This window comes from Aquarana catesbeiana, linkage group LG09, assembly GCF_042186555.1.
Source record: "Aquarana catesbeiana isolate 2022-GZ linkage group LG09, ASM4218655v1, whole genome shotgun sequence".
In the NCBI taxonomy this organism is placed as follows: Eukaryota; Metazoa; Chordata; class Amphibia; order Anura; family Ranidae; genus Aquarana; species Aquarana catesbeiana.
The window spans coordinates 45,722,176-45,747,796 of NC_133332.1; the positions used below are offsets into that span (position 1 = coordinate 45,722,176).

The 25,621-nt window shown below is 44.4% G+C and overlaps 1 protein-coding gene across 3 annotated transcripts in view; it reads right to left on the minus strand.

Annotated features, from left to right (window-relative positions):
* PRRT1 (proline rich transmembrane protein 1) overlaps window positions 1-25,621 on the minus strand; it is a 76,996-nt gene that overhangs the window by 24,699 nt on the left and 26,676 nt on the right. For all 3 annotated transcript variants that reach the window (XM_073598415.1, XM_073598416.1, XM_073598417.1), the window contains exon 3: window positions 7,496-7,672. In XM_073598415.1, the coding sequence (XP_073454516.1) occupies window positions 7,496-7,672 (177 nt within the window). The remainder of the gene's footprint in view (window positions 1-7,495; window positions 7,673-25,621) is intronic.

Below are 25,621 nucleotides of genomic sequence, written 5' to 3' on the forward strand. Positions count from 1 at the left end.
AGCCGCCATGCGGCGTTTCTGTCTGCCCTTTGAGAAAGGCTGCTCTTTGCATAGGCAAGTAAACATAAAATGTTTATGTCAGAAAAAAACGTCCTGCGCCCCTCGAGAGGGGGGGGTACTTAGGAGTTTGCGAATCAGAGTTTTTTAGTGCTTGTCACACTGCAATGAGCATAGATTACCCAAAAATGTTTACAAGGTATAATATACCACAGTACATGTACCCCACTCAGCTTTCCCCAATTGGGGGGAGAGGAAATAAAGAACCCCCTCCAGCTGCTAGGATACACGCTGTTGTAGCACAGATTGAAAGGGTAAGTGTATTCTTACGCCCTCTAGAGGAGACTTTAAGGCATTACAATGTAACATATGGAAGAAAAGGCATAGGTGGACTTTGCAGTTCCTAAGCTTTTCTCTTACCTTTTCCTCACTGCAGAATACTGCTGAAAACAGACAGATCCACCCATCACAGCAGGCAGCGTAGTTAAACCTTCAGAGACTGGGTCCCTTTAATAGGGGTTCCACTCCTTTGGACCTGTATAGCACCCCTCAGGACAACTTTAGGTAATGTAGCAAGACCAAAAAAGTCCTGGTTTCTAGGGTCCAGCTCTCAAAGATAAGCATTACAGGCAAAACCTCGTTCTTCTATGCGAGGCCCGGGTACCATCCTGTGGCCGCAGTGGCATGGATGGATCCGGTTGTGGAGGCTTTTTAAATCCAGCATGGATCCCTCCTGGAGCTCCTCAGAGCACATCTTCACTCGTGACCAACACCTTAGACACTGGCGAAAAAACTGATGTGCTCCTGGAGGGAGGAGGGGTTATATAGGGGAGTCAACTTCCTGTATTGGCCCATAACCCATTAAGTAATTACTTAAGGCTCTGTGTCCCATGATATACGATAAAGAAATATTGTTTTTTTTTCAAAATTGTTGCTCTTTATTTGTTTATAGAGCAAAAAATAAAAACCGCAGAGGTGATCAAGCACCACCAAAACAAAGCTCTATTTGGGGGAAAAAAAGGACATACATTTTGTTTGGGTACAGCGTTACACGACCGCGCAATTGTCAGTTAAAGTAACACAGTGCCGTATCGCAAAAAATGGCCTGGTCAGGAAGGGGGTAAAACATTCAGGGGCTGAAGTGGTTAATAGCAATGCAGCAGATTACAATGTTGATTGTGTGACAGACCCTACCAGGGAAGGGCTTTTGGAGGGGACTGCAGGGTGGCCTCTTGCCTACTGACTATTGACCCTGGCTTCAAGGGAACACTTTAAGGGAACACTACTCTTTGGGAGGTGTGTTCCTGGGAGTCCATCAAAATGGTCCTGCTTCGAATTCAAGTCCATGTCTCCCCAAAACACACACACTCTGGGAACAGGAGGATCCAGATACATATTTGAGGCCTCTATGCCCAAACCAGCAATGACTGCTTTAGATTGGGAGACTTAGAACAGATGTTAATATGATCAGCTCAAAGCAACCTGACACTGGGGTCTCCTGCTATAGTCTGTTTATTAAGGTGTTATGTGTTTATTAAAGCGGGGTTCCACTCAAATTTTTAACTGAATCTTACCCCCTTCAGTTAATTGCATAGATGTTCAAATGCCACACGAAATTTTTTTTATCGCTGTAATTAACTTTATATTGTACTTTATTGTGGCACTTCCTGTCTCTCCTCCCATGGGAGTAGGCATGTTTATTGCCTTTCCCCTGCGCCGCACTGTCTCCTGGGAGCTTAGTGTCAGGCTTCCCAAGATTCAGTGCGGAAACAATGATCATGCGTGTGAACAAGCTGTAAATGAACAGCATTCACCGTATCCAGGAAATCAATGCTTGTGGGCTTCACATGCCCACAAGCAAGATGGAAACAGCCAGCATCACATTTTTTAAGTTATTCTTCAGTACGAAAACAGACAGAGGCGGAAATATTACATCCAAACTGTGAGTATTATTTTGGGATTAGCAAAGTGTCTCAATGACTTAAAATTAAAAAAAAAATTGGTCGCCGGTCTCCCGCTTTAAGTGTGTCTCTCATATTGTGTGCCTCCTAGATGTGCATTCCCATTGTTAATTAAGTCACCTACTGTTTCTGTCTGTTGGCTAATTTGGCTAACTTTTGGAGGTTCCTACATGGTGGTATTAGTCTGGTGTCAACTCTACCTCGTCATCTAACCTTTGTGTGATGTTTTGGGTAAATTGTTCATGTGGTGACTGACCTACTTTTGAAGGGTATAAAACCCTGTATTTCTGTTGAACAAACAGTCAATCTTTTGGTTCTGCCTCAACATCTTGTCTGTGTACAATGCTTGGGGTAAAAGGGCTGGTATTATTTCTTGGTCTGCCGGAAGGGTTTGAAGAGCAGGAGGCACTGTTTGGTGGAAGCACCTAAGCGGGGTGTCAAACGTTCCATCACAGATTGCAACAAGTGAGGTGTGCAATAAATGTGTCCGAGCAACAAGGACACTAATAATTACATCTAGGCAACTGGACGCCGATCCTTCCCTTTTATTAATAGAGACATTTTTCACTGCATGCATGCTGCACTGTGCTGCTGTCAGCCAAGACCAGGAGAAGGTCTCAGTGGGTCCAGGTTTGAGATTGGGCAAACTTTTCTCAGCCTGTCCTTAGTAAGAGATAATCCTGAATACGTTTTGAAATACATTAACGCATATGTTGAATATACAGTTAGTCAGTCAGAAGAAATTAGATAAAAATCATCGTGGCTCAGTGGATAGCACACCTTCCTTGTAACACTGGGGTCCTTGGTTTGAATTCTGACCAAGGCTCTATTTGCATGGAGTCTGCATGTTCTCCCTGTGCTTGAGTGGACTTCCTCTGGGTTTTTCCCCACACTTCAAAAACAGGCTGGTAGGTTAATTGACCATAGTATGTGTCTGTATGTGAGATAAGGACATTTAAGGATTGATTGTAAGCTTCTTGAGGGCAGAGCCTGTGAATGAATGTGAACGTATAGTATGTAAAGTACTGCGTGAAATTGATGGCGATATATAAATGCCTGTAATAATAATAAAACAAAGAACTTAAGGTTGAATATTGTTCTCAGCTGTTTGAGGAGGATACCAGAGACACACGGGTCTGCCTGTGGTCCAGTCCTCTGTATTAAATGTTACAGGGAAGTGGCCCAGACTGAGCAGCTGTGGCATTTGCCAAAGGGGGTAATGAGCCGTGGGCAGCTCAGTTTTTATCATGTCTGATTTCATAAAACAGGAAATCACACAGCAGAATGTGCATATCCTTTGCACGCTACCAACTGCCAACGCTAAAATGAGTCAGCAGTACCACCAGTTGACAACACTCCTCAATTTAGCAAAGTTAGGGGCACAAATGTTATATTCCTGTCCTTCTGAGATTGTTTTTAATTGATTAGCTGCTGCAACACAACCTATCAATACATGGATTGGAACTTGGGGCAAAACTTGACCATTACTAGGCAGATCTTCAGGCCTACTAAAAATCATTTTTTTTCCTTTACTCTATGCAGGTTTTTTTTATGCAGGTTCAGGATAACAGAGGCCGACCACCACCACAAACATCAGTCCATGCACCCCAGCTCCAGTAACACAGTCTAAGGGATGTCTTTTTAGGATTTATTGCTTGAAGAAACTTGAACAGGAGAGGGGTTAGGCCATGGGACACTCCAAACGCTCAGTAACATCAATAAGAGGACAGTCTTCTCCTTAAGTAACTATTAGGGTTGCACCGATACCAATATCGGTGCCGATACCAAGTATTTGCACGAGTACTTGCGCAAATGCTCCCAATACCCGAAACTGATAGAAAATGAATGGGCTCAAATCACGCTCCCAAGAATTGCATGCAATTTGAACAGGAATGTAGTGCGATTCCTGTCCAAATCGCATGCAGTTTCCCCCACCGCTCCTGTGTGAACCAACTATGGAAAGACAGGAAAGCACCATCTAGTGCAGCAGTGGGCAAACAGTTTATTAGAAAATGTTCTAACAACTCACATTAACAAACATATCTCGTCAAATCCAAATCTGCATAGTGTCCCCGTCCCGGCGATGATAGAACGTCTGTTTGCGGTACTCACAGGGCTGGAGGGGATGTAGGAAGTTCCGGGACCCCTGTAAACCAGCTTGGAGCGCACATGTGAGTATAGGGCGGAAGTGGTGTCATCTTGGGGGGTGGACCGCCTATACATCTCCTTCAGCCCTGTGAGCACCGCAAGTGGTCATGGTTTTTTATCATCGGTGGGACGGGGACACTATCCAGATCTGGATTTAATGAGATGTGTACTTTAATGTGAGTTGTTATAACATTTTTTAATAAACTATTTACCCATTGCTGCACTAAATGACGCTTCCCTCTCTTTCTATACTGGGTTCACACAGGAGCGGTGGGGGAAACCGTATGCAATTCAGACAGGAATTGCACCACATTCCTGTTCAAAACGCATGCGATTCTTTGCAGTGCGCATTGAGCCCATTCATTTCGAATGGGCTCAAATCACACTGCAAAGGCATCAGTCTTTGGTATCAGCGAGTACTTAGTCGAAAGTATCAGTACTTGTACTCGCTGGTAAATAACTGGTATCGGTGCAACCCTAATAACTATAAATAGTGAACAGTCTAAGGCCTCACAGCTGAGGACCATGAGGCAAGGCAAATCTCTTAGGTATCTGGTTACCTTGCACCTATGCACAACTACTGGTAGCCAATGTGGTTTCCAGAACACTGCACAGTAATGCTGCGTACACACGGGCGGACTTTTCGACCGGACTGGTCCGACGGACTATCCGACGGACTTTCGGCGGACTTCCAACGGACTTTCCCAACGAACGGACTTGCCTACACACGATCACACCAAAGTCCGGCGGATTCGTACGTGATGACGTACAACCGGACTAAAATAAGGAAGTTGATAACCAATAGCCAATAGCTGCCCTAGAGTCGGTTTTTGTCCGTCGGACTAGCATACAGACGAGCGGATTTCTCGATAGAAACTGGGTCCGACAGAGTTACGACGTAAAGACTTGAAGCATGTTTCAAATCTAAAGTCCGTCAGACTTTCGACAGAAAAAGTCCGCTGAAGGTCCGATGAAGCCCACACACGGTCGGATTGCCTGCCGGATTCAGTCCATCGGACCAGTCCGGTCGAAAAGTCCGCCCGTGTGTACGTGGCATAACAGTCATCCATTTAGGGTCTTTACGCACAAGTCCCTAGGACAGCTGCCAACCTCCAGACATGGTCCAGTGAGTAAGACAGTGCTTCTGCAGACCAGATCCCATGTGGTGAGGTCCTGCACCCAGCTCCTAAGATGATCCATCCAGGGCCTCAGCCCTGACACCCCTGAGGCCTTCCGAACTGCTACACTCCATGGGCTACCTTTGGGCAGCAGCCCCTCAGGATTTGGAGCCCTCCTTGGGAGAATGAACCTAGGTCTCCACAGAATATTTAGCACCTTTCCATCCCTCTACTGGACATCCTCTCTAGGGTTTGGCTGGAGCATTATAAATGTTCAAGCTGGCTATTTGAATCTCCTGCCCTAATTTCTGGAAGCTTCTTCTATAGGCAGGGGGAAGCAATCAAACTCCCAGTGTGTGAAACCCTGAACAGACCAGGGCAAACAATAACCGGTCCTTTGATTATAGAAGGAGCCAAAAACTAAATTCACTTAGCATCCTAAACTAGGAGGGCACTACATTTGTGTATTATGAGCAAAAAATAGACCCAAACTCAACAGTTATAATAATAATAATTAAGCTGGAGACTGGTGGGTTGCTGGTGCTGTCATTTTACCTTTTAAAGCTGAATTCCAGACACAAAAACTTTAAAATGGTTTTAAAGGCTCAAGGTTTTTTACCTTCATGCATTCTATGCATGAAGGTAAAAAAACTTCTGTATGCAGCTTCCCCGCCCCTAACACTTACTTGAGCCCCATCGCAATCCAGCGATGTGCACAAGAGTCTCGGCTCTCTGGGGACTCTCCTTCCTCATTGGCTGAGCCAGACTGTCAATCACAGTCAGTGAGCCAATGAGAAGAGAGAGGGGGCAGGGCCACGTAGCGGCTCCCTGTCTGAAAGGACATGCAGAGCAGTGACTCGGGAGCGAGTCTGCTCAGCTTCCCCCACAGCAAGCTGTTTGCTGTGGGGACACTCGGCAGGAGGGAGGAGCCAGGAGTGCTCGCAGGGGACCCAAGAGGAACAGGATTGGGGCTGCTCTGTGCAAACCACTGCACAGAGCAGGTAAGTAGAACATATTTTTTTTTAAACAAACATGTTATACTTACCTGCTATGTGCAGTGGTTTTGCACAGAGCAGTCCTGATCCTCTTCTTCTCGGGTCCTGACCCCCCCCCCGCTCCCCCGCTTGCTATAGGGGCACTGGTGCATGCTCCCTCCCGAGCCCCACTCTATGCATCCATAAGACACATAGAGCCGTGGCTCAACACCCCCCCCTCTCTCTTTATTGGCTCACTGGCTGTGGTTGACAGCAGTGGGAGCTAATGGCTCAGCCAATGAGGAGAGAGAGACAGCCAAGGCTCCCATGCACATTGCTGGATCTAGAGGGCACCCAGGTGAATATTAGGGGGGGCTGTGGGTGGAGGGGGGAGCAGCACACTGAAAGTTTTTTACCTTTATGCATAGAATGCATGAAGGTATACGAACCTTCAGCCTTCACAACCACTTTAACTAATGTAAAAAACTTTATTTTACAAAGAGACATTGAGTGTAAAGGGGTGGATTTACTAAAGACCAACAGACTGTGCACATGCAGAACTTGGTAAATGAGATGAAGCTTTACTTTGCCAAGAATAACCAATCGCATGCAAAGAAAAAGAAAAGAAAAAAGGATATTTGCTTGCACATGATTGGATGATGGAAGGCTGCAGAGCTTCCCCCATTTACTAAGCTCTGGAGCAACTGCACTTGCAAAGTGCACAGTCTATTTGCCTTTAGTAAATCCACTCCATTGTTTTCCCTATGCACTGGCGAAGTTGTCCCAGAGCACTATGGACTTTCTAAAGAGAGAACATAGTAAAAGCTATTTGCCTCAGGCCTCTGTAACTAGATCTCCAAAAAGTCCACCAGGAGTGGTGCAGGGAGAGGTATGTATTCATTTGTTTGCACAAATCTGGCCTTTAGTTATTGAGCTCTGTGAACAGCATGGCTTTTTTCTTAACAGAGCAGCTAAGAAGGGTAAACTTATGAAACAAAGCCTGCTGGCTCAAACACAAAATAATTTACAATAATTCTTATTTACCTAACTAAAGAAAAAAGTTTACAAATTTTACTTTTAGTCCAACTTTATAGTACCAATATACAGTACATTTCTTAAAGGACAGCTTTAAGGAAGCTGTCCTTTAAGAAAGGGTGACCAATTCTATATCCTGCAGATGCTTTTCCTACTTGGAGAGCCCAATAAAGCATGGATTATCAACAACATACACAGACAAGTCAGGCAATATAAAAGATACAGCAGAATTTAACCGAACATAACAAGAGATGGGACTTACCTGCACAGCCTTGATAATGGCGATCACACCAGTGGGCCAAAAGCAGCAGATTGTGGTGAGCACAGCAATCGGCATGTAGTCATGAGGCGGGCGACGAGGTTCTAGTAGTGCCAGTCCCGGGGGGATCTGTGGAGGAGGTATGCCAGGCTGCGGCGGGACAGTTCCAGCTTGGTATTGCTGATGGACATAAACAGCCAGTAAACAAATATACAATATTATCCTGTCCTGCACACAATTATTCATGATTAATTTCTTTAAAGAGAACCGGTTTGAAAATTGAAAATTGCCTTTGTTTTTATTGTACAAAGGATATTAAAGACCATGTCACACTTTCTACACTGTTGCTGATGAGAAATCGCCAGTGGCAGGATCACTTTGGAGGACAGAGCAGGGAGTGGCAACAGTCATCTGCTTGCAAGTGTCGCACATTTACTAATTAGATGGACCCTCAGGATTTGCAGTGTTTCTGGCAGCAATGGAGCGACACCTCACTGCAGAAGCCTAGTGGAAGTGACATATGCTGAGCAGATATTTGTCCCCTCTGGATTTTCTAGAGATTCTGTTGCTGGCGCATTCTTGTTTGCGATTGGATTGCTAGCGTGACATGACCCTAAGAAAATTACGATTACAAATTATTTAGCTTTGCCTACTTTGTCTGACAAGGATTCTGTAGCCAGGAGACCCTCTGGTACATATATATATATATATATATATATATATATATATATATATATATATAAAAAATAAAAAGCTATATATTTAAATCCCAAGGTAGCCACCCTACTCTACATATGAAAAAATGGTTCAGATGCATTCATAAAATAAAGTCAGCATAAATAATCCACATGTGTTGGAGGCGCTCACAGGTATTGAAATTGGAGCTGGTGCAAATCAGCAATGTTTAGTGTAACAGCATGTTACACTAAACATATATATATATATATATATATATATATATATATATATATATATATATATATATATATATATATATATATATATATATATATATACACATACACAGTACATCTAAGCACGGGACAACTTGATCTGGCAAACATGAATTTCAAGTAGGCTAGCGTGATCACACTCGCCTCACAGAGACACCAGTCCCGGCTGGGGCGGCTGCTGTCAGTCACTCCCTCTGCAAGCCGCCGGGTGGGGGGCCGCGGGTGTCAGAGAAGGAGGTGGGTGGAGATGGAGACACTGTCTGGACTGGAAAGAGTGAAGAAGATCACACCGACCAGTCCCTGTCGCATACCACTGGGCACCGAAGTCTCGGAGAAAGAGTAAGTGGAGACAGCAGTGCAGCACTAGGCACAGGCCTCACTCCCGGCTTCACTCTGATGCCGATAGTCTGTGATGTCACTAGTTGCTAGATGCCAGGCGGGAGCGGCCCTAGCAACCTGATCTGACAATGTAGTTAGCAGGGTGGCTGTGTCCCCTATTTCATTCTGGGACACTGTATTGTCCCGGAATGAAGGTGCCCGGGACCCAGGACAGAGATGGCAATTGCGGGACAGTCCCGGACAATCCCGGACAATCCGGGACACGTGGGTACCCTAACTGTACTAATGACACTGGCTGGGAAGGGGTTAAACATCTAGGGCGATCAAAGGATTAAATGTGTGACTAACCAGTGTTTATGTGTACTTTGTGTGGTGCTTTCACTAGGGGATGTGATGGAATATATTCCCTGCTTTACAGGGAAAGAAAACCAATCACATCCCTGCTGATAGAACAGAGCTCTGCCTTGTTTACATATGCAGAGCTCCGTCCAGCCTCTCTTCCTGACGATCAGCGGGTGCCAGTGGACATACATTGGCTGGCACACTAATCACAGCAGAAGCGCCAGGCCTCGTAGGCAGAAGTGCAGAATGAAAAAAAAGTGAGGTAGATGTGGCGCTGTTCATTTGATTCAAAAAATGCTAACTAATTATGGTGATTCAATTGAGTGATTAAAAATAATAATAATATCTGGAATAAGGTGTGTTCTCATATAACTATGATACAATATAAACAGCTGATATAGTGATAAATGTAAAACTTGAACTAATCCAAGCAAACTTGATATATAATCATGTGCAAGTAAATATATAACACAAAGATATAAAAAATGGTGAACATAAATTCCAATTGAAGATATAAAAAAAAATAATAATATAAAAATCTTGTTAATTTGAATGACTAGTGTTCATTAAAGTGCTTTGTGCTGGTGAAAAAATAATAACGCTGATCTAATTTCCTCTTCAGAAGGTGATCACAGCATGCGTGACTTATCCGTGCTCCTATTGTGGCTGCACTCACCGGAATTTTCTTCCCTGCCTGGGGTATAAGGTATTCACAGTATTTGCCACTGTGTAGCACCCTAAAGGCTGGCCAGTCTGAGATGTTTTGGTGGTGTTCCACTCATGTACCATGTAAAGGAGAGAAGGACCCCAATAGTGTAATATTATTAAACCTTTTCTTTTGTTAAAAAAAATGTGGAAATGTACTCACATTTTGGCATAAACAATAAAGCATGTATTGCTGACACTAACGCCGACGATCGGAAGTGATGCAAGAAGGTGTGTTGACTCCGCCCTCTTTGTGCTACTGGCTTTCAGCTGCTGGAGGGAGAGACATGGACATTTGTAGTTGTCCTCCCGTCCCGCCGCACCAATCCCCCTCCCTGGGCTGCCCACATCTGATTCCCTTCTGTGTGCCCAGGCCCCCCTCCTCCCCCTCCTCCCCCCTGCCATGCTGCTGACTTCCCTCTCCCGCTGTCTGCTGCGGGCGCACAGGTGGATGGAGGGTGGGTGAAGGCTAAATATGTAATTTACCGACACCTTCATTTTCTGAATTGGACACAGTGAGCGATACCGATTGCACCTGTGTCCATTCATAACTGAGCATAGGATAATTAGGAGCCCCCCCTCCTTCTTGTATCAACATATTTTTTCTATTCTATTTTTTGTCACCCACTTCCCCCCCCCTCCTCTTTTTTCATATTTTAGCACATTTTAGCACCAAGTAACAGTCACTTCTTTAAATATATATCTATAGATATCTATATATATTCATATGTTTTATTACATCATTTACATATCTTTTTTAGATGGACGCTCTACACTTTTGGTTCTCATTACCTTTCACCATCATAGGGGGATTTTTTCCCCGGGGTATGCCTTCTTTGTTGGTTTTTCCATCTACATATGGGGATCACTGCCTCAGCTCCCGGGTATATTGATTTGCCCGGCCGGCCCTTGCCCTCCATTGCCCGTGCTCAGACTCATGATTGGTTTGTAAGTATGAGTGCGGGATTTACCTTTTTATGTTTTTTTTCTTTTCTTTTCTTTTTAATTATTATCCTACCTAATACATACCCTTAATACTTTTTTAGACATTTACACTGCATCTGCTCCAGAGCAGTGGCAATGTAGCCACGAAACGCGTTGAGCTGTCTGATGCCTTTTATGTTACCATCATATATTATCTAGTATATGTTCTTTTGGATCCTACCAACTTGAATACATTATACACCTATTACTGTGGAGACACGTATCAATGAGTCTGGCTATTTTATGTTACTATTGGGATACCATTATGCTGCTATGTCAACGTGTTATTATATATTATGTCCTGGAATTAAAGTTTTCCTTTTTTTACCTTACTATATTGTATGTATTATGTTATTATGCGATAGAAATGGTCACAAACATGGACTATTCACCAGACATCATTGTGCTGTGTCATCTCCATGCCTGCATGATTCATATAAAGTCCCAAACTTTGCTCCTAATTATCCTATTGTCGGGGATGGAGGTACATTTTCATGTCCTCATATAAAGTCCCAAATTCTTGTTTCCCTTTCTTTATTGTCCTTTTGGGGATGGAATCATGTGCCACACATGGTTTATATTTTATTTGGTAGCATACGGTATATATCTAGCACTGTGGAGACACATATCAATGTGTCTGGCGATTTTATGATGTCATTATTGTGATACCATTACGCTGTTACGTCAAACTACATTCCCTTGGCCTCCGAGATTCTGCTCTATCCTGGTTCTCTGCCTATTTATCACAGCGCTCCTTCGGTGTCACCTACAACTCTGTCTCCTCCTCTCAATTGCCCCTTTCTGTGGGGGTCCCCTAAGGCTCTGTTCTTGGACCCCTTCTCTTCTCTATCTACACCTCCTCCCTTGGTCACTTGATAACCGCCCACGGCTTCCAATACCACTTATACGCTGATGACACCCAAATCTATCTGTCTACTCCTCACCTCACTCCTTCAGTCTCCTCTCGCATTACTAACTTACTAACTGACATATCAGCATGGATGTCGCACCACTTCCTTAAACTAAATCTCTCTAAAACTGAGCTATTAATATTCCCCCCGCCCCCCCGCCCATGCCCCCCTCCATGACTTTTCCATCAAAATCAACAATGCAACCATCAGTCCCTCCCCTCACCAGGGTACTAGGTGTAATCCTAGACTCTGACTTGTCATTTCAGCCTCAAATCCAATCGTTGTCAAAAGTTTGTAGAATTCACCTCCGTAACATCTCTGAAATTTGCCCTTTTTTAACAAATGAAACCACCAAGCTCCTCATTCACTCCCTTGTTATCTCTCGCCTTGACTATTGCAACTCCCTTCTCACTGGCCTTCCTCTCCATAGGCCAACCCTTCTTCAGTCTATCATGAATGCTGCTGCCAGACTTATCCACCTTACCAACCGCTCAGTGTCTGCCAACCCTCTCCTCCAATCCCTACACTGGCTCCCAATCACCCAGCGAATTAAATTCAAAATACTAACCACAACATAAAAAAGCCATTCACAACTCTGCCCCGAGCTACATCACCAATCTTGTCTTCAAATATCACCCAAATCGACCTCTCCGCTCTTCTCAAGACCTCCTACTCTCAAGCTCTCTCATCTCCTCCTCCCATGCTGGTCTCCAGGATTTCTCCAGAGCCTCTCCCATCCTCTGGAACTCGCTACCTCCATCTATCCGGCTATCCCCTACTCTTGTTACCTTCAGGCGATCACTGAAAACTCTTCAGGAAAGCCTATCATGTCTCCAACTAATCTTTTACCACTTCCATCAGCTCATTCCCCACAGTTACAACCTTTTGTACCACCTGCCCCACCCTATTAGATTGTAATCTCTTCTGAGCAGGGCCCTCTTAATCCTCTTGTATTTTATTATATTATAACTGTATTGCCTCCCTTATATATTGTAAAGCGCTGCGTAAACTGTTGGCGCTATATAAATCCTGTATAATAATAATAATTTGCTATTATGTATTATGTTTTGGAATCAAAGTTTCCTCACTTTTATTGTATTATATTGTTTATATTATGTTACAATGCAATACGAATGGTCACAATTATGGTATACCCACCAGACATCATTACACTCTGCTACCTTCCTGGCTACATGATTCATATCAAGTCCCAAACTTTGCTTATAATTACCCAAATATTGGGGGTGGAGGTACAATTTGTTGTCCTCACATAAAGTCCTCAGTTTTTGCTTTCTCTGTCTTCATTGTCATAAATGAGCACAGTAAACTGTTTACTATGCTTCAGTTTATGAATGAACAGGAGCCTATGTGTCCCATTCATTCATCTTTAGTGCAACTGAGGCTACAGAGAATGAATCTGTGAGAAAGAAAAATAATCTGTATCCTCAATTCCTTTATCTGTCTCAAAGGTGAGATGTCAGGGGTCTGTTTAGACATCAACAGCAGCGTTGTAAAAAAAAATAATTGTAAAACATAATTTAAAAAATGTAAACAATAAATAAAAATAATTTTTAAAATAAAAAATAAAAAACATTTTTAAGAATCGGAAAAAACTTTTAAAACTGTAATTTATTAACAGGTTTCTCCATCCACACAAACGAGGTGGAAGAATCCCCTTTGCTACGACTATGATTGGCTACAGCCGCTGTTCGAGGAAAAATTTCCAACATGTCTGACAAAAGTCGATCAAAGGATCAACTTCTGCCATGCGAAGACGGCCACATGGTGATTAAAATTCAACAAACCCCTACTGAACCGGATGAATTTCAATCAGTGTATGGCCAGCTTTGATCTTAGTGCTGGATGGAGAGAAATACAAATCCAGTTAAAAGAGCTCCCATATGTATACTGTATATTTAGCAGTTTGCCAGGATTTCAGCTTTAATGTGCTGGCACCAACTAAGAACTAAATGATGAGCAATGATTGGACAAGTACTTTAAAAGCAAACTCCAATTATCTTTGGATATACAGTGGGGACGAAAAGTATTCAGACCCCCCTAAATTGTTCACTCTTTCATATATTACAGCCATTTGCTAAAATCATTTAAGTTGATTTTTTTTCCTCATTAATGTACACACAGCACCCCATATTGACAGAAAAACACAGAATTGTTGACATTTTTGCAGATTTATTAAAAAAGAAAAACTGAAATATCACATGGTCCTAAGTATTCAGACCCTTTGCTGTGACATTCATATATTTGACTCAGGTACTGTCCATTTCTTCTGATCATCCTTGAGATGGTTCTACACCTTCATTTGAGGCCAGCTGTGTTTGATTATACTGATTGGACTTGACTAGCAAAGCCACACACCTGTCTATATAAGACCTTACAGCTCACAGTGCATGTCAGAGCAAATGAGAATCATGAGGTCAAAGGAACTGCCTGAAGAGCTCAAAGACAGAATTGTGGCAAGGCACAGATCTGGCCAAGGTTACAAAAAAATTTCTGCTGCACTTAAGGTTCCTAAGAGCACAGTGGCCTTCATAATCCTTAAATGGAAGACGTTTGGGACGACCAGAACCCTTCCTAGAGCTGGCCGTCTGGCCAAACTGAGCTATCGGGGGAGAAAAGCCTTGGTGAGAGAGGTAAAGAAGAACACAAAGATCACTGTGGCTGAGCTCCAGAGATGCAGTCGGGAGATGGGAGAAAGTTGTAGAAAGTCAACCATCACTGCAGCCCTCCACCTGTCTGGCTTTATGGCAGAGTGGCCCAATGGAAGCCTCTCCTCAGTGCAAGACACATGAAAGCCTGCATGGAGTTTGCTAAAAAAAACACCTGAAGGACTCCAAGATGGTGAGAAATAAGATTCTCTGGTCTGATGAGACCAAGATAGAACTTTTTGGCCTTAATTCTAAGCGGTATGTGTGGAGAAAACCAGGCACTGCTCATCACCTGTCCAATACAGTTCCAACAGTGAAGCATGGTGGTGGCAGCATCATGCTGTGGGGGTGTTTTTCAGCTGCAGGGACAGGACAACTGGTTGCAATCGAGGGAAAGATGAATGCGGCCAAGTACAGGGATATCCTGGACGAAAACCTTCTCCAGAGTGCTCAGGACCTCAGACTGGGCGGAAGGCTTACAACAAGACAATGACCCTAAGCACACAGCTAAAATAACAAAGGAGTGGCTTCACAACAATGCCATAAATGTTCTTGAATGGCCCAGCCAGAGCCCTGACTTAAACCCAATTGAGCATCTCTGGAGAGACCTAAAAATGGCTGTCCACCAACGTTTACCATCCAACCTGACAGAACCGGAGAGGATCTGCAAGGAGGAATGGCAGAGGATCCCCAAATCCAGGTGTGAAAAACTTGTTGCATCTTTCCCAAAAAGACTCATGGCTGTATTAGATCAAAAGGGGCTTCTCCTAAATACTGAGCAAAGGGTCTGAATACTTAGGACCATGTGATATTTCAGTTTTTCTTTTTTTAAAAAATGTCAACAATTCTGTGTTTTTCTGTCAATATGGGGTGCTGTGTGTACATTATTGAGGAAAAAAATGAACTTAAATGATTTTAGCAAATGGCTGCAATATAACAAAGAGTGAAAAATTTAAGGGGGTCTGAATACTTTGTCCCCACTGTAAGCAAGAATTTGTATATTTAGTTCCGGTTCACACCGATGCGAATTCTTTGCGTTTAGATCCGATCCGAAAGGCAAAGAGTCGCATGTCATCTGAAAAATCATTGTTTTAAATGAAATGTGAATACATCTATGCGGTACGTTTCTGATCTCATTAAAATAAGGGTCCCGTGCGAGTTTAGTGCGGATTCAGTGCAAATTTTATCTCCAGCTATGCAAAATACCCTCAGAAATCGCATTAATTCGCACCTGTCACAACAGAAACCACACTGTGAAATCACACCAGATTTGCATCGAATCAGTGTGAACCGAGAATTTGTCTTATTTTGTTCTAATTATGCTGGCTTCCTTAAGCTTAATAAGTCTTGCCATACACGGTTAAAAGATTCAAAACGTTAATGGGCTGGCTGAATGTACCGATCAACTTGGGTACAACCAGCCTGCCAGATTTGCCTGGATTATAATCACTGTCTTCTCCCGGCTCCCCTACCCGCCCCAGCCCCCCCATCAGGATGGGGGAATCATGCAAATTTCTTTCCTGCAACCCGTGGCTGCAGGAAATATATATATATATATATATATATATATATATATATATATATATATATATATATATATATATGTATATACATAAATAAAAATAAATATACACACTGCATGTGCAGCAGTCAAGAGTACCTTTTGGCTGCAGTTGCAATTTAAAAAAGGAAAAAGAACAAGCTTCCCATCCAGGGATTTGCACATTTATGCAAGTATACTGCAGGAACGTGTAGTCAGGGGAGGCAGGTGAGGCAGAGCCTCACCTGCCATGTACATAAAAAAAAAAAAAAAAAAAAAAAGATCGAGGGTTGTAGCTCGGCAACCTGGGGTCATAGAGACCCCAAACTTGGGGGGTGGGTAGCCTACTCCACCACTGGTCAAAATTTGGTGCTTCTAGGACCTATGGTTCCAGAGATATGGGGCTCCTTGTGCAGCCTGTCAGAAGCTACATACAAAGCGGCCAGTTTAAATACAAGCTGGCACACTCTGCAGCAGACTGAGAGGATGAGCTCACAGTGCTTCTCACTTCTTGTCAGAGGCACGGAGCTCAATGGACAGCTTGGAGCCTTGGACCAATGGTAAAGTACCATTGGCCCCAGCTGTCCAATAAAAATGCTGCAGTGGAGGCACGCCTCTCACTGCAGTGTCATAGAAGGGGGCATGTGTCTAAAAGACACATACTCTATTTCAGCCCAGCCCTCTTAAAGCGGAGTTACGCTTAAAAAAAAAATTAAAAGTCAGCAGCTACAAATACTGCAGCTGCTGACTTTTAATAATCGGACACTTATCTGTCCCAGGGTCCAGCGATGCGGGGGATCGAAGCCCCGCTTGTCTCCCCCTCAGCTCGGCGGCGCCGGCATTGTAACTGTGGGCACCCGGCTGTGGCTTCACAACCGGGCACCCACTGCACATGCGCAGGCCGCGCCGAGCGCCGTGACTGGCTGCGCAATCATCTGGGACCTGTGACGTGTCCCAGATGATTGCCTAGAGCAGTGCTTCTCAACTCCAGTCCTCAAGGCGCCCCAACAAGTCATGTTTTCAGGATTTCCATTATTTTGCACAGGTGATTTGATCAGCTTCACTTCCTTAGTAATTACCACAGCCATTTCATCTGAGGGAAATCCTGAAAACATGACCTGTTGGGGCGCCTTGAGGACTGGAGTTGAGAAACACTGGCCTAGAGGGAGGGGGGAGAGGCGATCTTCCTTCCAGCGCCGAGGATGCGTCAGAAGAAAGTGGGAGCTGGAACCCTCTGAAAAGAGGGTATCCGCTCACCCCCAAAAAAATTACATGCCAAATGTGGCATGTCAGCGGGTCACCTTCTCTTAGAGCGGAAGTTCCATTTTTGGGTGGAACTCCGCTTTAACTAGAAGGAAAAAACATTGGTTTATGTGTATAAGATTTACCCATAATCCCATGTTTTTCTCACACAGTTAAGAGGGGGAATGAGAATCTGCTGCTGCTGAAAAAGTACTGTTTTAATCAAGCTAAATCATATATTATTATGCTTTATGTTATAATATAATAAATTATTATTTATCCAACTACTGTGAAATTACTGGTTGGAAGTTATAACTTCAAACTTCAGTAATTTGTTCGTTAAGCCACCTGCTTGAGTACAGTTTTTGAAAATATAGTAAATTACCTTAAAACAATATATAATAATTATTTGTACATTTGTACAAAGCAGGGCGGTACAGTGATGGGGCAGATGAGCAGGGGGTTACAGGGGTGGGACAGATGAGAAGGGGGTTCAGTGGTGGGACAGATGAGAAGGGGGATCAGTGGTGGGACAGATGAGTTGGGGGGGGTTCAGTGTTGGGCCAGATGAGAAGGGGGTTCAGCGGTGGGACAGAAGAGCAGGGGGTACAGCGGTGGGGCAGATGTGAAAGGAGGTGCATTGGTGGGACAGATGAGCAGGGGGTTACAATGGTTGGGCAGAATAGCAGCAGGGGGTACAGAGGTGAGGCAGATGTACAGGAGGGTAGAGTGGCGGGGCAGAGGAGAAAGGAGGCACATTGGTGGGACAGATGAGCAGGAGGTACAGTGGTGGGGCAGATGTGCTGGAGGTACATTGGTGGGGAAGATGAGAAAGGTGGTTCAGTGGTGGGGCAGATGAGCAAGGGGTTACAGTGGTGGGACAGAAGAGCAGGGGGGTACGGCGGTGGAGCAGATGTGCAGGGAGGTACAGTGGTGGGGCAGATGAGCAGGGGGTTACAGTGGTGGGACAGAAGAGCAGGGGGGTACGGCGGTGGAGCAGATGTGCAGGGAGGTACAGTGGTGGGGCAGATGAGCAGGGGGTTACAGTGGTGGGACAGAAGAGCAGGGGGGTACGGCGGTGGAGCAGATGTGCAGTGAGGTACAGTGGTGGGGCAGATGAGAAAGGGGGAACATTGGTGGGACAGAAGAGCAGGGGGTTACAGTGGTGGGACAGAAGAGCAGGGAGGTACAGTGGTGGGGCAGATGAGCAGGGAGGTACAGTGGTGGGGCAGATGAGCAGGGAGGTACAGTGGTGGGGCAGATGAGCAGGGTTTACAGTGGTGGGACAGAAGAGCAGGGGGGTACAGTGGTGGGACAGAAGAGCAGGGAGGTACAGTGGTGGGGCAGATGAGCAGGGAGGTACAGTGGTGGGGCAGATGAGCAGGGTTTACAGTGGTGGGACAGAAGAGCAGGGGGTACAGTGGGCTGAGGTGTGAAGGTGCATGAATTGGGGCTGATCTGAAGTGTGGAGTTGCAGGAATTGGGGCTAATCTGAGGCGAGAGTGCAGGATGTTAATTTCTCAATTACTCAAGTAGTTTACAGCATTTACTTTATAAAAAATCCTTTTCGTGATTGAGAGCGTGAAGTTCACATTTTTTTGTTATAAAATCATCACTCTCAATTTCTTTGAAAATATTTTTTGGCACACTCTGCTCAAAAGGTTGCCTACCCCTGCCCTAGGGAATAAAATGATGGTCGTTGCAACTTTTTATGATACACGGTATTTGCACGGCAATTTTTCAAATGCGTTTTTTTTTTTTTTAAAGAAACTGTTTCATGAATAAAAAAAAATAATAAAAACACTGTTACGCTGAGTAAATAGATACCCAACATGTCACACTTTAAAATTGCGCACACTTGTGGAATGGCGCGAAACTTCAGTACTTAAAAATCTCCATAGGTGACGCTTAATTTTTTACAGTTTACATGTTTAGAGTTACAGAGGAGGTCTAGTGCTAGAATTATGGCTCTCGCTCTAACGATCGCGGCGTATGTAACCTGTGTGTATCTGGCTCTGATACTAGCCAGTGCCTCACCAGCCACTGACCTCACCGCACGTCCCTGGTGTACTGTGAACTCATGGATCAGGGTTTTGTTCTTTATGGTCTCTCCAAGGAGAACAGACAAAGCACAGTAATATTCCACACCAAGGATGTCACTTCTCAGATAAAACGTTCTAAAACGAAATTTAGGATTAGAAGAATCACCTGTGTGACTCTTTTTTTACGGCTCATGGAACTACAAATGCATTGCTATGATTTGGACAATCAGAGTAATGCCATGTACACACGGGCGGACTTTGAGACCGGACTGGTCCGACGGACTTTTGACAGACTTTTGAACGAACGGACTTGCCTACACACGATCACACCAAAGTCCGACAGATTCGTACGTGATGACGTACACCGGACTAAAATAAGGAAGTTGATAGCCAGTAGCCAATAGCTGCCCTAGCGTCGGTTTTTGTCGTCGGACTAGCATACAGACGAGCGGATTTCTGGGTCCGGCGGAGTTCCGACATAAAGATTTGAAGCATGTTCCAAATCTAAAGTCCGTCAGACTTTCGACAGAAAAAGTCCGCTGCAGGTCCGATGAAGCCCACACACGGTCGGATTGCCCGCCGGATTTGATCTGTCGCACCAGTCTGGTCGAAAAGTCCTCCCGTGTGTACAAGGCATAAGGCTGTGCCACAGAAAAACACCAACATGCAATGTTACATACAAATGGAAGAAATATGATAAAAGCAAAACTCTTCACGTTCATATTCATGTTAAACCTTTTTATGGCTGAATGAATCTGCTGACTTCTATAAAAGGTAAAAGAAGGTATAAAAAAATCAACTTTATTTGGGCAGGTGGGCGGGGGTTGGTGGGGGTGTTCCTGAATGGCAGTTTGGAAATGTGGTCACCCCAGGTACAGTGGCAGTGTATACTTTTAGCACTGATCACTGTATTGGGGTCACTGGCTCCTACAAAGTGTCAAAAGTGTCAGTTAGTGTCCGATTTGTCCACTGCAATATTGTAGTCCCGCTATAAATCGCTGATCGGTGCCATTACTAGTATAAAAAGAATAAAATGAATAACAATTCCAGTAAATCTATCCCATAGTTTGTAGACGCTATAACTTTTGCGCAAACCAATCAATATACGCTTATTGGGATTTGGGTACAGCGTTGCATGACCGCGCAATCGTCAGTTAAAGTAACGCAGTGCCGTATCGCAAAAAATGGACTGGTAGGGAAGGGGGCAAATCTTCCAGCGGTCAAGTGGTTAAAGCAGTAATTCCTCCCAATGACCACAACTGTAAGGTGCATTCTTCCCACTGACCATCACACTAAGGACCCTTTCACACGGGGTGGATCCGCTCAGCGGGCTCTGCTAGCTCAGCAGCGGATCGCTCCGTTGATCCCCGCTGAGCCGGCGGATGACAGGTCCGTCTCTGCTCACTGAGCGGGGAGGGACCTGTCAGAGCCCCGCTGATTTCTATGGGGGGACCGGACGAAAATGGACAGCATGTCTGTTTTAATCAGATCCCATCCGATCCGATTGACGGATGGCGAACTTATCGACATACATCTGTCTTTAGCGGATTACATGGCAGGCGGGTGTCAGCGGAAACATCTCTGCCCATAGGAGTCAATGGGTGGCCTGCTTGGATCCACCTGAAAAACGGACAGGCGGATCCGAGCGGGCTTATCGTGTGAAAGGGGCCTAATGTTCCATGAGATGTAGATATAGTCATTTTTAGCAGGGGTTGCCTGAAACTGTAAAGGTTTTTCATGGATTCCTCTGTGTTGACAGGGGTGAGAAAGGCTGTACCAGAGTCTGCACTGCTCACCATTAACTCTGTTTTTTGATGACGGGAAGTTCAGGGAAGCAGAACTGTTAAAAAATTCTGAGGGTTTAATTCTACTTAGAGCGGTAGATGTCAATTACTGGTATCCCTTCTATTATAGCAAGCTATACCCTACAGTGTGTATGTTTTTTTAATTTTATTGTGAAGCTAAATATCTTAGTTTACAGTGCTGCTGTGTGGTCACGTGACCACCCACCACTCTTCTTCCCCTATCTAAGGACTACAGTGGGAGGGGCTGAGATTCCCCGCTGACGTCAGCCAGGAGGTCACATGACTGCACAGGAGCGCCAAGAAATAAGGTATTTAGTTTCATCATTTAAAAAAAGTCACACACACGACACACACCGTACTGGATAGCTTACTATAACAGAGGGGTTACCAGTAATTGTGGTCAGTGACTTTACAGCCACTGCAGAATAGCGGCAGGAGGGAAGGGGCAGGGAGGAGATCGGCTCACACTACACACACTACTGAGCTGACAGGCAGGAAGGGAGGGGGAGAGGGAGAGACTGACCACACAGCGGGATGAAGGAGGCAAGTAAACTGACCATGGTATCATGGATCAGCAGCCCTGATTACCATGGTCAGCACATACAGGGGGACACAGGAGCAGGCAGGATCAACCAGGTATTTTAAAGCATAGAATGGGACAAATGACACTGCAGAAGCACTATGCTGTTTATCGTGCTTTAAAGGAACAGGATCTTTTCTTTTTTTTTTTCTTTTAGGCTTAGAACTGCTTTAAGAAGACTGTTGAGTCTTGATTAAGGTGTCTGTGTGTCCTGTATAGATATAAATATTGAGGAAGTGGCTTGGAGTATCTATGAAAGATGAAACAGGAGAGGGTACTGATTAAGTAATCAAAAGTCGGACTTTAAAGGCATAGAAACAATGGAGAAGTTTAGAACCAATTGCACCTTGTTTACCTCTCCACAGTTTGCTATAAGCATCCCATATTTTTGGAAATCTTCCGGTTACTGAGAATCTGTACATGATGCCTTATCCATTTGAAGGTATCTTTTTTTGTTGGTGTCTTTCTGTTTCTTCTGGTTCCTCTTGGATAGTTCAGCATATGCTTTTTAATGTAATACGATGTAATATGTATATGTAATCCTCTGATTTTAATTGGAATATATCTTATTTCAGACAGTGAGATTCACTCTCTTTTCTTCTTTTTTGTTACGTCTCTGAACCTTGATCGTGCCCTGAAGAAGCCTAATGGCGAAACGCGTAGACGCACAAAGGCTCATTGTACAAACTGTATCATTTTCATGTTTTTTATCCTTTTTGAACACTATGTTTATACGATGAATTTTTTTCAATAAATATTATGAATATTTTTTTGCTACTTTCCAACTTTCGGTTACTTAATCAGTACCCTCTCCTGTTTCCCTGAATTTACAGATGTGGCATTATGAGTGCTTTATTCTCTCTTATTCTCCAAGCTATGAAAGATATTCAACATTACAGAAAAAGTCCAACTGAATGTGACCAACTATTACTAGCAGCGGTGGCCCGTCCATAAGGGGTGTCGCCCCCTAATCTCTATGCGCCAGCCCATAATCTCCATGTGGGGCACCAGACGCATAGAGTTCTAAGGGTTTTTTTTTGTGAAGCACATGATTAGAGCCGGAGGCTCTAATTGGCTTCAAAAAGGATGGGCTCGGGGGTGCAGAGCACTGCCCCCTGAGCCCGCCCACTTGTGACAATAGCGAATCAACATTCGCTATTGTCTTCCTGCTTCTCTTCCCACCCAATCAGGACAGGAAGTGGGTCCTGAGACCGGATTGGCCGGGAGGAGAAGTGACCAGATTGGCTGGGAGGAGAAGCTGGGGAAGCTGCCGAAGCCGACTAGATGGGAGACCTGGCTGGCGGGCTTGCGAGCGGGGCTGGAGAGCGGGCGGGTGGGGGGTTTGTTTGCCGCCCCCCTCCCCAAAAAAAATGGAGCACCAGTCGCCATTGATTACTAGATATACAGTACAGTACCATGACATGAAACAATGAGAACCTTCACAGACAGTTTTCATTATTGTTTTAGCGAATACACAACTGCATTAATTTTTGTTTTTCTATATCTCCCTGAAGGGCAACTTTAAAGAAGTCTCACTTCAGTTTTTATTAATGTGTTCTGTTCCCCAGGAGACAAAGTACATGTATTATTTTATCCCATCATCCTTCTGTAGTGCAACAGGGCGCCCCTTTTCCCCGTGACCGTGAGATCATCCGACCACGCAGCTGGCAAGGAGATGTCTTCTTTGACAGAAGTCCTCCCCAGGGACAAGCGTCTCACGAGGAATGCAAGGAGAATGAAAGCTTGGCAGATAAAATGTTCCATGCAAGCAGGCAAATGCTTTGAGATGGAGAAAAGTGCTGTGTATCAAACCAATTATTTCCTTGCTAGCTGCGTGTTCAGATGGCCATGGGGGGGGGGGATTGGGATGGGGAGAGAGACGGTGCTCCGTTGCTCCAGTGTCATCTTTTCAGATGAAATGCGTTGGAAGGAGTTTAGTGGTGACGTCATCACGCCTGCAGAGACACAGCAGCGGCACCATTGGCTCCCGCTGCAGTCAACCAAAGTCAGCTAGCCAATCAGGGGAGTGAGGGGGTGGGGCCGGGTCAGGGGTCCGTGTCTGAATGGACACAGAGAGCTGTGACTCAGCTCGGGTGCTCCCATAGCAAGCTTCTTGCTGTGGGGGCACTGAACGGGAAGGAGGGGCCAGAAGCACAGAAGAGGGACCCCAGAAGAGGATCCAGGCTGCTCTGTGCAAATCCACTGCAACAGAGCAGGTAAGTATAACATGTTTGTTATTTTTATAGGAAAAAAATATGAGACTTTACAATCACTTTAAGGTTTGCTGAACTGGGGGCCCACAGCTGATTGATGCAGGACATCCTTCCATTTATCCTTCCATGGAGGTTTTCTTTCCCTAAACGTTTTTTGGCCTCTTGGGGGCTATGATCTCTGGTAAAAGGTTCATTTATTTATTATCCCTCTGGTAACTTGCACTGCAGTGAGGATTGGAAGCATGGAGAAAGCTTATCTGGAGCACAATTAGAGCACTGTAATACTTATCAGCACTTCGCTGGGACTATTCAACATATTAACCTTTTTCTTATAATAGTTGAGGACTATATACAATAGGTAGAAAAGAATCACCCCCTTTAAAATAATCAGATTTTGGTGCTTTGCAGCCCAAATTGAAGACAGACATATTTTTTGTTTTACCCAGCTGTATTTACTCAACTTATAACATCTAAGTGAAAGATATAACACCAACATGTCAGAAAAAAAAATCAAAAACAGAATCACCGAGTTGGAAAAAGGATCACCCCCTTATAGCCACATTTTGTTGGACCACATTTTGCTTTAATTACAGCCTTTAGTCTGTTGGGATATGTCTCTACTAACTTTGCACATCTAGACTTTGCAATATTTGCCCACTCTTCTTTGCAGAACTGCTCAGTTAAATTTCATGGTGACCATCATTTGTGGACTTCAGTCTTCAAGTCATTCCACAAATTTTCAATGGGATTTAAGTCTGGGCTCTGACTAGGCCATGCAAGCACATTCACCTTTTCCTCTTCAACCACTGTGTGGTCATTTTTGCTGTGTGCTTTGGGTCATTGTCATGCTGGAAGGTAAACCTTCTTCCCATTGACAACTTTTTGACAGAGGGCAGCAGATTTTCATCAAGAATTTGATGGTATTTAGTCCTAATCATTTTTCCTTCTATCCTGACAAGTGCTCCTCCAGTCCTTGCTGCAGAAAAACATCCCCATAACAGGATATTACCCCCCCCCCCATAACAGGATATTACCACCTCCATAACAGGATATTACCCCCCCCCATAACAGGATATTACCACCTCCATAACAGGATATTACCCCCCCCCCAAAACAGGATATTACCCCTCCATAACAGGATATTACCCCCCCCCATAACAGGATATTACCACCTCCATAACAGGATATTACCCCCCCCCCATAACAGGATATTACCACCTCCATAACAGGATATTACCCCCCCCCCCCCCAAAACAGGATATTACCACCTCCATAACAGGATATTACCCCCCCCCCCCCATAAAAGGATATTACCACCTCCATAACAGGATATTACCCCCCCCCCCCCCAAAACAGGATATCACCCCTCCATAATAAGATATTACCCCCCCCCCCCCCCATAACAGCTTATTACCCCTCCATAACAGGATATTACCACCTCCACAATCTGCTGCCAGAAAGTTGTCAATGGGAAGGTTTACCTTCCAGCATGACAATGACCCAAAGCACACAGCAACAATGACCACAAAGTGGTTGAAGGAGAAAAAGGTGAATGTCCTTGCAAGGCCTAGTCAGACTTAAACCCCATTGAAAATCTGTGAATAATTTAAGACTGAAGTCCACAAATGGTCACCATCAAATGTAACAGTTCTGCAAAGAAGAGTGGGAAAATATTGCAAAGTCTAGATGTGCAGTTAGTAGAGACATATCCCAACAGACTAAAGGCTGTAATTATAGCAAAAGGTGGTCCAACAAAATACTGACAAATGGGGGTGATCCTTTTTCCAACTCAGTGATTCTGTTTTAT